General features: G+C 32.9%; 8 protein-coding genes across 8 annotated transcripts; 4 read left to right on the top strand and 4 right to left on the bottom strand.

The window, feature by feature from the left end:
- Positions 1–333: 333 nt before the first annotated feature.
- TVAGG3_0593580 (uncharacterized protein) lies at positions 334–1,113 on the bottom strand (the record flags this gene model as incomplete). Its single annotated transcript, XM_001328473.1, has 1 exon — positions 408–1,088. The coding sequence occupies one exon, from the start codon at positions 1,086–1,088 to the stop codon at positions 408–410; it is 681 nt and encodes a 226-aa protein (XP_001328508.1).
- Positions 1,114–1,130: 17 nt separating this feature from the next.
- Positions 1,131–1,806, top strand: TVAGG3_0593570 (uncharacterized protein; the record flags this gene model as incomplete). Its single annotated transcript, XM_001328472.2, has 1 exon — positions 1,537–1,806. One exon carries the CDS (start codon positions 1,537–1,539, stop codon positions 1,804–1,806), a length of 270 nt encoding a protein of 89 aa, XP_001328507.1.
- Positions 1,807–2,201: 395 nt separating this feature from the next.
- Positions 2,202–2,843, top strand: TVAGG3_0593560 (uncharacterized protein; the record flags this gene model as incomplete). The annotated part of the gene is made up of 1 exon (XM_001328471.1): positions 2,202–2,843. The coding sequence occupies one exon, from the start codon at positions 2,202–2,204 to the stop codon at positions 2,841–2,843; it is 642 nt and encodes a 213-aa protein (XP_001328506.1).
- Positions 2,844–3,059: 216 nt separating this feature from the next.
- Positions 3,060–4,372, bottom strand: TVAGG3_0593550 (spectrin binding; the record flags this gene model as incomplete). Its single annotated transcript, XM_001328470.1, has 1 exon — positions 3,206–4,372. One exon carries the CDS (start codon positions 4,370–4,372, stop codon positions 3,206–3,208), a length of 1,167 nt encoding a protein of 388 aa, XP_001328505.1.
- Positions 4,373–5,021: 649 nt separating this feature from the next.
- Positions 5,022–5,297, bottom strand: TVAGG3_0593540 (cyclin-dependent kinase inhibitor 2C-related family; the record flags this gene model as incomplete). The annotated part of the gene is made up of 1 exon (XM_001328469.1): positions 5,022–5,297. The coding sequence occupies one exon, from the start codon at positions 5,295–5,297 to the stop codon at positions 5,022–5,024; it is 276 nt and encodes a 91-aa protein (XP_001328504.1).
- A 274-nt stretch (positions 5,298–5,571) lies between these two features.
- TVAGG3_0593530 (protein of unknown function (DUF3447)) lies at positions 5,572–6,537 on the bottom strand (the record flags this gene model as incomplete). The annotated part of the gene is made up of 1 exon (XM_001328468.1): positions 5,572–6,537. The coding sequence occupies one exon, from the start codon at positions 6,535–6,537 to the stop codon at positions 5,572–5,574; it is 966 nt and encodes a 321-aa protein (XP_001328503.1).
- Positions 6,538–6,708: 171 nt separating this feature from the next.
- Positions 6,709–7,995, top strand: TVAGG3_0593520 (structural constituent of ribosome; the record flags this gene model as incomplete). Its single annotated transcript, XM_001328467.2, has 1 exon — positions 6,936–7,505. One exon carries the CDS (start codon positions 6,936–6,938, stop codon positions 7,503–7,505), a length of 570 nt encoding a protein of 189 aa, XP_001328502.1.
- A 1,133-nt stretch (positions 7,996–9,128) lies between these two features.
- TVAGG3_0593510 (histone methyltransferase activity (H3-K4 specific)) lies at positions 9,129–12,923 on the top strand (the record flags this gene model as incomplete). Its single annotated transcript, XM_001328466.1, has 1 exon — positions 9,180–12,923. One exon carries the CDS (start codon positions 9,180–9,182, stop codon positions 12,921–12,923), a length of 3,744 nt encoding a protein of 1,247 aa, XP_001328501.1.
- Positions 12,924–13,099: the final 176 nt, after the last annotated feature.

Below are 13,099 nucleotides of genomic sequence, written 5' to 3'. Positions count from 1 at the left end.
TTTTCATCTTTATCGAAATCATCAAACGAATCTTATTCTTTAAAAGAAGATTGCATTTGATAATAATCCACCTGTTTGTGGTTCTTCTTTTTTTTTGTCTTTCTTCTTTGACACAGCCTTCAGTTCCATTGTTTGTGGTTAATTTTCAATTGCACATTACGCCCGGTGCCAAAAAATTTGAATTGAAGAAAAAAGTGTCTATGAACGCACTTAACTATCTATTGTATCACTATGTTATATGTGGTCTCACATTCTCCGTTGCAACAAAAAGTGCAATATTTCCGTGATTATCATTCACAAATTTAAATAAGTTTATCAAGATATATGTTTCAATTGTGCATTGTTAAAACATCTTTTATTTTTTGAGTAAAAAAAGAATGTTTAAAAATTAAAGTTTATATTTAAATTTAGTTGAATTTAACATTGCCGTTCTTAGAAATGTGACCAATGATACTGACGTCGTCGTCATCGTCGTCGTGGTATGAAACAAAATCGTCGTCATGGACATTGGAGTCTTCGGAAATAATATCACCAAAGAGTTCGAATTTGTTGAGAGCAATGCATGGTGGATCACCGGGACATGCTTCGTTCTGGATAAGACGAACGTACTTAGCTTCGTATGTCTTGTCAAGATTGTATGTGTTCTCTTTGCAACGACGCATCTTCTCGTCTTTCATACGATGAACTTCTGTCCATGTTTTATTGTCATTTGAAACCTGCAACGACCATGAATATAAGCAGCAATGAACACAGTATTTGTATTTGTAGTCTTCACAGCAGCACAAGGAGTTATAGCAGCAACCAACTCTGACGAAATAAGAATTGATTTTGATCCTCTTATTTTTAATTGAGTAAGTAATCCATGGATGGTCATCATATGTTGTTCCACAGTTTGAACACCAATCATACCTCTTATTCCATGGGTAAGTTGAGTATTCTGGCTTTGTTAATTGCATTGATCCATTTATTTCTTGATTTGAAGATCCACTAGCATCCACAACAATAATTCCCTTATCAAAATTCTTAGAAAATATGCCATTTTCTTTTGTATCAGACAATATTGTATTGAATAAAGTAAAAATCAGCATTTTTATGAAAAAAAGTGAAGAAAAATTTCTGACAAATATAATGATTTTCATTCTTTCAGCTCTTTAGACAAAAATTGATCAAAAAGGAATATTCGACAAAGTGTATAACGATAAAATAATAGTCATTGATGCTAGTGGATCATCCAGACAAAGAATTAACGGAACTTTGCAATTGACAAAGCCTGAATACTCAGTTTACCCTTGGATAAAAGATTATGACTGGTGTTCTAATTGTGGAAAAAGCTATGACGAACATCCATGGATCACATATTCTCTCAAAAATAAAAAAATTAAATTTAATGGATACTTTATCAGAGTTGGATGTTGTTATGCTGGCAGTAGGTGTTGCTGCGAAGATTATTCTGCAAGATTTTGCTTTGATTGCTGCTTGTATTCATGGTCGTTGCAGGTTTCAAATGACAATAAAACATGGACAGAAGTTCATCGTATGAAAGACGAGAAGATGCGTCGTTGCAAAGAGAACACATACAATCTTGACAAGACATACGAAGCTAAGTACGTTCGTCTTATCCAGAACGAAGCATGTCCCGGTGATCCACCATGCATTGCTCTCAACAAATTCGAACTCTTTGGTGATATTATTTCCGAAGACTCCAATGTCCATGACGACGATTTTGTTTCATACCACGACGACGATGACGACGACGTCAGTATCATTGGTCACATCTCTAAGAACGGCAATGTTAAATTCAACTAAATTTAAATATAAACTTTAACATAAATATTATAGTGATAGTATATTTGATTAATACCTTCATTAGCCAAAAGCAGTGAAAATTGTGCAAGATTCATGTACATATTTTAGGTCTTACTTTAACTTAATCTTTAAACATCTCATTTTGCTTATTGAAGCCTTTTTTCTTTTCTTTTGATGTATGTAATAGACAATATGTCTCTTGACCAGCTAGAACATTAAGTAACTATGATAATAAGGTTTGTTAGTTCAAATTTTAGATTGATTATATATGTTCAGGAAATATTTATATGAAGATTTCTATTATATTCCTAAAGCTCAACAATCTCGATGAATTTCAAGCTTATCACATCTCATTATTTTATGATGTAAACTATTCAAACTCATATTTTTTTCAAATGTTTCTTTTTCTATGCGAAGAGTTACTAACTGACCAAAGTTCTATATTGAAGAATGCGTACAAGCAAAATATAATAGAGTACTCTGCAAGTGGCTCAAGTTCGCAAAATATCAATGGAACTATCCAAAAAACAAAGCCAGAATATGCGTTTAATCAAATTGAAAAAGATTATGATTGGTGTTCGAATTGTGGGCATTCCAGAAAAGAACATCCATATCTAATTTTACATATTAAAAATCGTACAATGAATCTTCAAGGATATTATCTTAAAAGCGGGTGTTCCAACAAGATAGAATGTTGTTGCTTCGAAGGCGTTTCATATTGTGCTGAATGTTGTTTGTATAGTTGGTCATTCCAGATTTCCAATGATAATCTCACATGGAAAACCATTCATAAGGTTGAAAAAGATAAAGAAATGAGAAGAGGAAAAGAAAAAACATATAAATTCAGTGAAACGTATAATGCAATTTATGTAAGATTAATTCAAGACGAAGCTTGCCCAGGAGATCCTCCTTGCTTAGCCTTAAACAAGATAGAGCTCATTGGAACATATGATGGAAGCGAAATCCTGCCAGATTTTTTTGATAATGAAGATGATGATGTTAGCATCATTGGCCACATTTCTAAGAATATGCCTTGATCATTTTGACCATATTCATCATTTTTAATCAAGTTTTGTTTATTATTTAAAATTAATAAAAATAGTTTGTTGTTTTGAATAAAATCATATTAAATTTGAAACTATTTGGTTTCAAAAATAAGAGCTCAAAGCCCAATACTAATGAATGAATTTTATGGAAATTGAGAATTTACAAGAGCTAAATAATAAAAATACAAGACAAAATGTCATTGTCTGGTTTTTCAATATTTAATATGTGATTAATCACAACAAAGCAAGAAAATTGAAATTTGTATCAACAAAGTATGAATTTGAAAAAATATTCTTCAGTAGCAAGGATTTTATCACATAATACGATACAAACAATAGTATTTAATTTTAAATTATTTGGTTTTTGAAAGAAAATCATCAATAAGATTTTGAAGCTTACCAAATTTCATTCTTTGGATAAAGTATTTAAGAGTTCTGTTAAATACGGGCATTTCTAAATTAATATTTGTTGAAAGTATAAATATTAATATTTTTTCATTGATTTTCGATTTGTCGATCAAATATTCTAGTAAAGGAACGCTTCCATCATTTAATTTTTCATTAAATGTCAGCCCATTTGAAAGTAATATCTTTAATGATTCGATTACATCATTAATTTCCTTATCATTTGAAGGGATAAACCTCAACACAAAAGATAAAGCAGATTCACCTCTATCTGTCCTATCCATAACATTTGCTCCGCAATTAATGACAAACTTCAAAATTTCGGGTGAGCAAGTTGCACCAGCCCAATGAATCAAAGAAGATCCGCCTGCAGCTTTTACTGATAACGAGGCATATCCTCTTAAGATCAACTTTTCAATCAGCTTTAAATTTCTGTCTTGGCAAGCTAATGAAAGTGCGCAAACTCCATTTGTTGAAACAGTATCAATATCATTATTATCTTCAATTAAAATATTGATTGCTTCATCCATTTTGTTGGCAATTGCAAGCATTAAAGGAGTAAAATCCTTTTTATTGGTTACAGATTTATCACATTCATGCTTAAAAAGAATTTTAAATGCTTCGTTTTTGTTGCAACGCAATGCTTCTAAAGCAGGAGATAAATATTTTGGATTTGGATAAATTGCATGATAATGGAAGAGAATTTGAATGATTTTAACATTTCCCATTCTTGCAGCAATAAATAATGGAGATAAATTAGTGTTTATTGGTATTGAATTCGGGTCATTCCAATATCTAAGAAGTATTACGACTGCATCAACTGCTTCACCAAAAATTGCAAAATGAAGAGGTAAAAAACCAGTTGAATCTTTAGAATTAGGATTAAACCCTAAACTAAAAAGATATAATAAGCATTCAATAGAATTGAAATAGGCACAAACGTGAATACATGACTTGTTAGTACAATTAATTAAATTATTTTCACAAGAAATGCAGGGAATCAAAAATTCATCTCTCTTGAGAAATTCTAATCCAAATTCTTCTACAAGGTAACGAAGTTTATCTACATCATTCCGAACAAAGCATTGATAAAATTTTGAAATTCCTCCATTCATTGTGTCACCTTTTTTAATAAAATTATAAACTCTTGAGTTTATTCTTGAGTATTTATTTTGACAATAAATGTTTTACTTCAAAAAAATAATACATTTTCCTCAATAATCTTGAATAATTTGCTGATTCATCAATTGTGTTCGGAAGTGCAAAGTTTGCATTAGTTCATTTGACGAAACAATTCAAATTCTTAAAGGATACAAAAGTTGTCTTAAGCTTGAATCCGCTCACGGATTAATAAAGTACTTGAATAAATTCAGATCAGAACATATTTCAGATTCAATTATAAACCAAAATTGAAAAACTCGAAACAAATTTACAAAAGATTGAAGATGAAAATCATCAACACAAAATGAAATATCATCTAAAAATAAAGAAAACATTCAATTAAATTGATCTATTAATAAATTTCCAGAAATTATTAAATTATTAAATACTGATGACTTTGAATCAGTATACAATTTTTAAAAAGAACTCTCAGCTCAGGGTGATAAGATTTCTATGTCTATTTCATGTGCAGTTGGATTAAGTGAAAAAATATTCTCAAGTGAAAAAAATGCGCAAAAACAATTATTTTACATTCAATTTACTTTTTAATGAAAATCTTCTTCGAAAATACCAGAAAACTAAGGGATATTTTATGTAAAAGCATTATTTTTTCGCACCATGTGAAATAAGAACTTCTACAGTTTCTTTTTTATTATATTTTGCTGCAATATGAAGAGCGGTTTCTCCATATTTATTTTTTTCATTGATATTCGCACTATGTGAAATAAGAAGTTCGGCTGTTTCTTTACTATTATTATATGCTGTAAAATGAAGTGCGGTTTCTCCATCTTTATCTTTTTCATTGATATTCGCACCATGTGAAATAAGAAGTTCAGCTGTTTCTTTACTATTTTCAAGTGCTGCATAAATATCATTCATTAGATCAACTTAAAAATTTGGTGAATATATTGCTGATAGAGATTATGTCAAATATCATTCAATTACATTGAATATGAGAGTTAACAAACTATAGTATCATGTGAAGCTACGTATCTTCTGTTATTATAACCTTCGAAATAATAAAATTCCTCCAAATTCTCATAGATAATCGCATTATGCCTATATTTTAATGCTGTGATATCAGCATTGGTTATTAGCTCTGTTTTATATCCTCCAGCATGCATTTGTTTAATTTGGAAAAAAATTGAGAGGACTAGTTTAAAATTTTTTCACTTTTGAATTTATACTCTGCATCTTTTTCATTGATATTCGCACCAAGTGAAAGGAAGTATTCCAAGAGGGATGGAATATTAAAAATCGGTGAATAAAGAAAGCATTCGTTAATATCATTAGTTTGATCGAAATAAACTAAAAAGGATTCAAGATTATTGTAAATTTCACAATCTTCTAAATCTATCTCTATATTGTATTCATTCATCAAGAATGTAACGAAATCGATGTTGTGTGAAATAATTGCATATCCCATGCAATATTCATTTGGTTTTTGATATTTCAAACATTCACTCATGATCTCTGGATTTCCGCCTAAAAATGATAACTTTAGACATGTTTCAGTTATTTCTGACTTAAATTTAGTTCTTAATAACTTGAAACAATCAACTGCTCCATGGTAACAACATAATTCAAGTAATGAATATCCTCTCATAGAATATGGATATAAATCGCATTTAAGTTTTTGATCTTTATCAAATCCTTCTCTTTCCGTGAATGTGATGAATCGCTCTAAGTCATTATTCATAATTGCTCGGTAAATTGTATCTTCTGTATGAATATCGAGATTCTCTGAGTTAATTGTTTCGAAATTGTCTGATTTGTCTAATTTAATTCCATATTCTTTATAAAACAGGAAGTTTGGAATAGTTGCAACTCTATTGACCTTTGTAACATGGTAATCATCAGATATGAGTTTGGCGAGAAATAAATATGACTTTGCGTAGCAATTATTATATGGAATGATATCTAAAATGTCTTTCATAGCATTTGTGGGGAGACATGTCTTTGAATCAATCAATTCTGTTTTAATCATTTTGTAAATTGACTTTAATTCTTCTTCGTTTTCCGTTTTTAGCTGATACAATGCAAGATACGAATCGATATAGTATTTGCAGATACTTCGTAATTTGTTGTATTTGCTTGGATGAACGTCTTTGTCGATCATTAAGTTATCAGTGCCTTAGTTTACAACCATTCAATTTTAGTATTTGCCACCAATATTATAAAATATATTATTAATGATACAATACCATCATATAAACAAATTTAAAAAAAAGGAAAAATTCCATTTTTTAAAGCTTTGACAAAACAGCACTTGATCAAGGGAAAAGGGGAAGGGAAATCAAAATTATAAAAAGATTATTAATCTTCTTTTGCAGTCAGGTGCCTAATAGATTATATTTTTGTAAAAATAATGCAATAAAATTTTTTATGGAATTTTTAGAAATTATTTGATATTTTATTGTATATGCTATTGGGATATTATGTTTATTGCATCAAAATGGATCAAAATTTGATTTTTGCAAATAACCGCCAAAGAAAACGGTTTGGTCGACCTCTAACATGGTTGCCAAGAACAACCAGATTCCAAATGATCACCTTCGTAAATACTGGTACCACCGCGTAAAGACATACTTCGATGACCCAGCACGCGCTCAGCGCCGTCGTAACGCTCGTAATCTTCGTGCTAAGAAGATTGCCCCACGTCCAGCTGAAGGTCCACTTCGCCCAATCGTTCGCTGCCCAACAGTTCGCTACAACATGAAGACACGCCTTGGCCGTGGTTTCACACCAAAGGAGCTTGTTGCTGCCGGATTCGATCCAGCTCTTGCTCGTTTCCAGGGTATCGCTGTCGATGCTCGCCGTGCCCACTCTAAGGATGCCATGGTTAAGCAAAATGTTGAGCGCCTTCAGGCTTACAAGGCTCGCCTTATCAAGGTCAAGAAGGGCGAAACAGTTGAGCAGGTTAACGATGCTGCCCTCTTCGCTCTTCCAAAGGCTCAGAACGAAATCAAGTTCCGTGTTATCAAGGCTGAGGAAGCTAAGAAGGACCTCTTCAAGGAGAAGACAGATAAGCTTAAGGCTTTCCGCGAGGCTAAGAAGGAGAAGGCTGCTGCCAAGCACAAGAAATAAACTGCTTGATCTACATTATAAATCGATACAATGATATTATAATTAAATTGCTTTTTAAATTACAAATCTACGAAATATTCAAAGAAATCTCAAACAGAAAACTACCAAAACAAAGAAAAAAAAGTCAAAAAAAAAATTATCCAAAATTTTTAAAATATGAATCTGATTTAAATCGAGCATCATAAGTTATAAGGAAATTTTATTCAATTTAAAGCACTGTTATGAATGATCTTAATATAATTGTTTTTGAGATTTCTAAATTATTGATTAATATTAGTTCATTGCTTCACTCTTTATGCTAGAAAGAAGCCGTGATGTTTACAGCAGTTGTGGGATATTTTACAATAAAATCGAAATTGGATATTTGTAGGAAAACATATAATTGATTATATTTTAGACCTGGTTCAAGCGGCATTTAACTCAAAGTATACATGGCACGATGGGCGCTACTTTTTTAGCGCCAGCGGCGCCGCCCGCGCCTCCGGTGGCTCCCACTGGTGGGGAGGAGACGATAGAAAAAGATATAAATTTTACTAAAAAAATTGAATTTTGGAAATTCTTTTGATTTTTTTGAATGATTTACGAAGAGATTGAACACATTTTGTACTATGAAATATCGTTATTAATAAATTTACTTCTTAAACATCTATTAAAATCGCAATTTTGAATATTTTTATGATTTTTTTTGACCCGATCACTTGCGCCCGCGCCCACTGGGAGGGGCGCTTGTAAAGTATTCAAAAATCAATGTAAACATTTCAATTTTTGCTCCCACCTCCCATTGGGAGGGGGGCATATATCTTGTAGCGTTCAAGTTCAAGTGATGAAAGTGCATAAGAAAGCTCCTTAATCATACCGATAGAAACAGCATTAGGGGCGCCAAATGGCGCTCGGTGATGTTTCCCATAAAAGCTTAATTTCAGGTATCCATAATCATAACCTGTCAGACGCAATAATTCATTAGCACACAATCATCGTTTCTCAATCAAGAAACGAAACGCACGATTGATTATGCTGGCCATTAAATTTTCATATCAAATAATTTACTACTTCAAGAAAAATTAAAGACTATCATCAACCAAAGCTTAAAATTCTCAGTGTTTACAACTCTCATACTTCGAATATGCATATTTCCAAAATAGCATGAAAATTTTTTTCATTTGAGCTCATTTTCTTTTGTTCTATTAACTAATACATGCAGTACAAGCTTGTTATACGTATACTTAATAAGTAAGGTCTTAAGGGAAATAATAAAAAAGAATTTTGCTATTAATTATATTAAACAATATTTATTTGTAATTTCGTGATAATTATATTTCTTATTACAAAGTAAAGGTATTTGATATAATGTTTGCCTTACAAAAATGTTTCCTTTGTCTTGCCACCATAGGTATTCTATTTTGTCACTTTTTGCGCCCGCCGTGCCATGTATAACTCAAAGTATATAATTGCTATATAACCTTAATCATATGAAGTAAAATGATCACTCAGAATGTGGAAGATTTTTGACAAAAAAAGTGATCAAATTGTAAAAATGTGTGAGTGATTAATTTTATGATAAATGATGAATTGTTGAAGTAAGATGATAATTGAATAGATGTAAATTTTCACTAGTGAACTTATTAAAATTTTATGAATAGTAATCATGATAATTCTGGTTTTTCAACGTTTGCGATGACAGATAATAATATAATTCCTCCCCCTCCGATCCCTAATAATCAATTTTCAGTCACAAATCGTGTAGAATCAATTCTTACACACAAAGTTGAGCCAGATGGAACCAGAATGTATCTAGTTAAAATAATTGGTCAAAGCTACAACCATCTAGAATGGGTTCCTCCATTCGAACTGCTTAAAACACTCACAGGTCGATCGATGATTAAAACGTATAATAAATTGTATCCGGATAAGCCACCAGATCCACCATTCTTCGATAGTGATTATACGATACCCGAAAGAATTATAGCAGAACGCAACGGAAAATATCTAATAAAATGGAAATCTCTCGATTATGAAAGCACATCATGGGAAAACATCGATGAAATTACAGAAGAAGATATCATACAGGAGTTTAAAGAGAGAACAAGATTCCCCTCACCTGAAGAATTGAATCCTGACGTAGATTACACTTATCAAAAGGTCGAATCATTACCTACATCAAAGAGTGGCTTCTCTGTTCGAAATTATCAACTAGATGGGTTGAATTTCTTAATGAATTGCTGGTGTAACCATAGAAATGCGATTCTTGCTGATGAAATGGGTCTCGGAAAGACTTTACAAGTTTCTGTATTCCTTAATACGCTTAATAAACTCAAAAAGATACGTGGACCTTTCCTTATTATTGTTCCTTTGTCAACAATCGGACATTGGGAGCAAGAATTGGAAGAATGGACTGATTTGCACTGTACACTATTCTGCTTCAATAAATATCGCCGCGAAATATGCAAAACATACGAATTTTACTTCGAAAATACAAGAATTCCGATTTTTCAAGTTTTATTAACAACTTACGATTACATTACAAGAGAAAATGAGTTATTTTCTGGTGTAAACTGGGAAGTAATCGTTTGCGATGAGGCTCACAAGATGAAAAACTCAAATTCCAAATTAATGCAAAATATGAAAAACTTAAAGTCAAAATTCAAGCTTTTGCTTACGGGAACTCCTATTCAGAACTCAACTCCTGAATTATGGAGCTTGTTAAACTACATAAATCCAGAAAAATTCGAATCTCTCGAAGAATTTCAAGAAAAATTCGGAACAGTTAACGAATCAAGCCAAATATCACAACTAAACAGTATTCTCAAGCCAATCATGCTCAGAAGAGTCAAAAGCGACGTAGAAAAAAGTTTAACTCCGATTGAAGAGATAATTATCGAATGTAAGATGACAGACGTACAGAAATATTATTACAGGAGTGTATTCACACGAAATACGGTGTTCTTGCTAAGAGGAACTGAAAAAAAGACGCCAAATTTTTTAATGAATATTACGATGGAATTAAGAAAGGTTTGTAATCATCCTTATCTTATACAAGGTGCAGAAGAAAATATTATGAGGGATTTGAACAAAACCGGCGAAATTAAAACAATTCAAGACGGATTAATCAGAAGTTGCGGTAAAATGATATTGCTCGATAAGCTCCTGGACAGGCTGTTACCAGAGGGCCATAGAGTTCTTATTTTCTCTCAATTTACGCTAATTTTAGATATTATCCAAGATTACTTGAATTTAAAGGGTATTAAATATGTAAGACTCGATGGTAATGTTAGAGGTCCAGAACGGCAAGCAGCAATTGATAATTTCAGCAGAGATGGCTCAGATATTCCGATATTCCTTCTTACGACTCGCGCCGGCGGCCAAGGAATTAACCTGACAGCGGCAGATACTGTCATCATCTACGACAGCGACTGGAACCCTCAGAACGATATCCAGGCCACTGCAAGATGCCACAGAATTGGTCAGACAAAAAGTGTCAAGGTCTATCGTTTTCTTACATCAAATTCTTATGAAAGATCGATGTTTGACATTGCCTCTAGGAAGCTTGGCCTTGACCATGCTGTATTAGAAGGTTCCAGCAAGGAGCGATCCGAAAATCTCGATAAACTTCTGAGATTAGGTGCTTATTACCAATTTTACTCTAATGACAGCGACGACAACAAGTTTGCGAGTGAAGATATCGATGACATCATCGCCCACTCCCAAAGGATTCGCCATGAGTCCGTTTTCGGTGGAGAAGGATCAACATTTTCAAATGCTCAGTTCGAAGTCAACGAAGCAGAGCTTGAAGCGCCTTCTTTCTGGAAGAAACTGCTTGTAGATATAGGAGATGATGATGCCGGCGAGTCAATTGAACAAGCAATCGCTGATTCATGGACAAAGAAAAAATTTAAGCGGTTGAGGAACACTTTCTTCGATTTCGGATATGGCAGATGGAAGAGGATAACTGAACAATGTGGAAGCAACATCCAAATCAACGAAGCGAAGTCAATTTGTAGAATAATTCTGAAATGGCTTCTAGAAGTTGCAGATGACCCAACAGACATTGTCCACAAGCTCTACAATAACCAGCAAGACGACGAGTACTCCGAAAAGTTCAATCAAAAGTACAGATCTGAATTTTCTCCATTAGTTACTAAAAACGCTTCTTTAAGGATCGAAAGGATCGAAGTATTGCATTGCTTGAACTGTGCGACTAAAAGCTGCTCAAATGCTCCAGAAGGACTTGTTCTTCCAAATTGTCCCGGAGAATTGCCTTCAGATACATGGTCGAGCGAAGATGACAGGCAATTACTGTATGGCATGTGGCAGCAGGGCGTTTCTTCCTATTTTAGAGCTGATATCAACCAAAAAAATTTATTAAAAAGATTGAACCAGTTAATTCATGGTTGGAAGTCGATGTTTTTGCATTACAGCATGACATCACCTGATCCGAAGCTGTTTACACATAATACTTTGCTTGAAGCTTCGAATTATTGGAAAATTGAAGAACATAACGCCGTTATTAACACTTTAATCGATTACGGGTTCACGAATGCCAATGACTTCATGAATAAGGCCAGGATTAACAAAGTTCCTGACTGCGTGAGCCAATACGTAAAAATTATTTACGATGCAAGCAGAGATGACAGTTGTGACCAAGCAATTCTGAAGAAACTGTTGTCCAGCCACGATTCACAGCTTCTAATTGAAAGAAAAACCTTTTTTGCCAAACTTAGAAAGGCAAATGAAGAAATTTCGGATCCGCAGAACGATGATGAGCGATTACTTGTTAAAGTCTGCAAGTTTGGACTCCAAGGATGCTCCGAAAATGGCCAAACATCGTCAATTGTCAAAAGATTAAATGATTTTCTGAAAAACTCGAATCTTATCGAGAAAACAAACATCGAGCAGATCAAATTACCCAAAATCCTCAAGAAATCCATGAATTTGATCTCTCTAGGCAAAGTTGTTTGGAATCGACCAGGATTTCACAGTGAAAGGTATCTTTATCCTGATGGTTTCAAGACAGAAAGGAAGTACATCTCCGTGATTAACCCGAAAGACAGAGTTTGGTACATTTCGGAGATAATTGACGATGGAAAAGAAAATCCTTTGTTTAGAGTATCAATGAGGGACATGCCTGAAGTAAAATGGGAAGGAAGAAGTGCATCTAAGGTCTGGAGTGAAGTTTTGAAGGCAGTTAATAAAAAAAGAAAAGAAATTGGAGATTTGTCAAAAAATTCCAATTCAATTTCTGGCCCCGACCACTACGGACTCTCCAACCCTTTAGTTCTCAAGTACTTCTCGCAAATGGAGAACATTGACAAGCTGAAAAGTTTTGTTCCAACTGTAGGCCAAATTAAAGAGGAAGAAGACGAGTTCGTCATAGATTTTGCAAAATTGTTCGCAAGAGCAAGAGAACTGAAAGGATTATAATTTTTATTTTTTTAGTTTTTATTGTTTTGTTTATTATATGATTAATAAAATTGTATGTATTGTTTTTAATTCAAATAACTGCTTTTTTTGAATGGATTTATTGACATTTTATAAAATTATTCTTTGATTTATATCAAGAAATCCAAAAATCCTTTGATACATCGTGTTAAAATTGA

This window comes from Trichomonas vaginalis, chromosome II (assembly GCF_026262505.1).
Source record: "Trichomonas vaginalis G3 chromosome II, whole genome shotgun sequence".
Taxonomy (NCBI): Eukaryota; Parabasalia; order Trichomonadida; family Trichomonadidae; genus Trichomonas; species Trichomonas vaginalis.
Note: the sequence above shows the minus strand (reverse complement) of the source record. Positions and strands in the feature narration are given on the sequence as shown.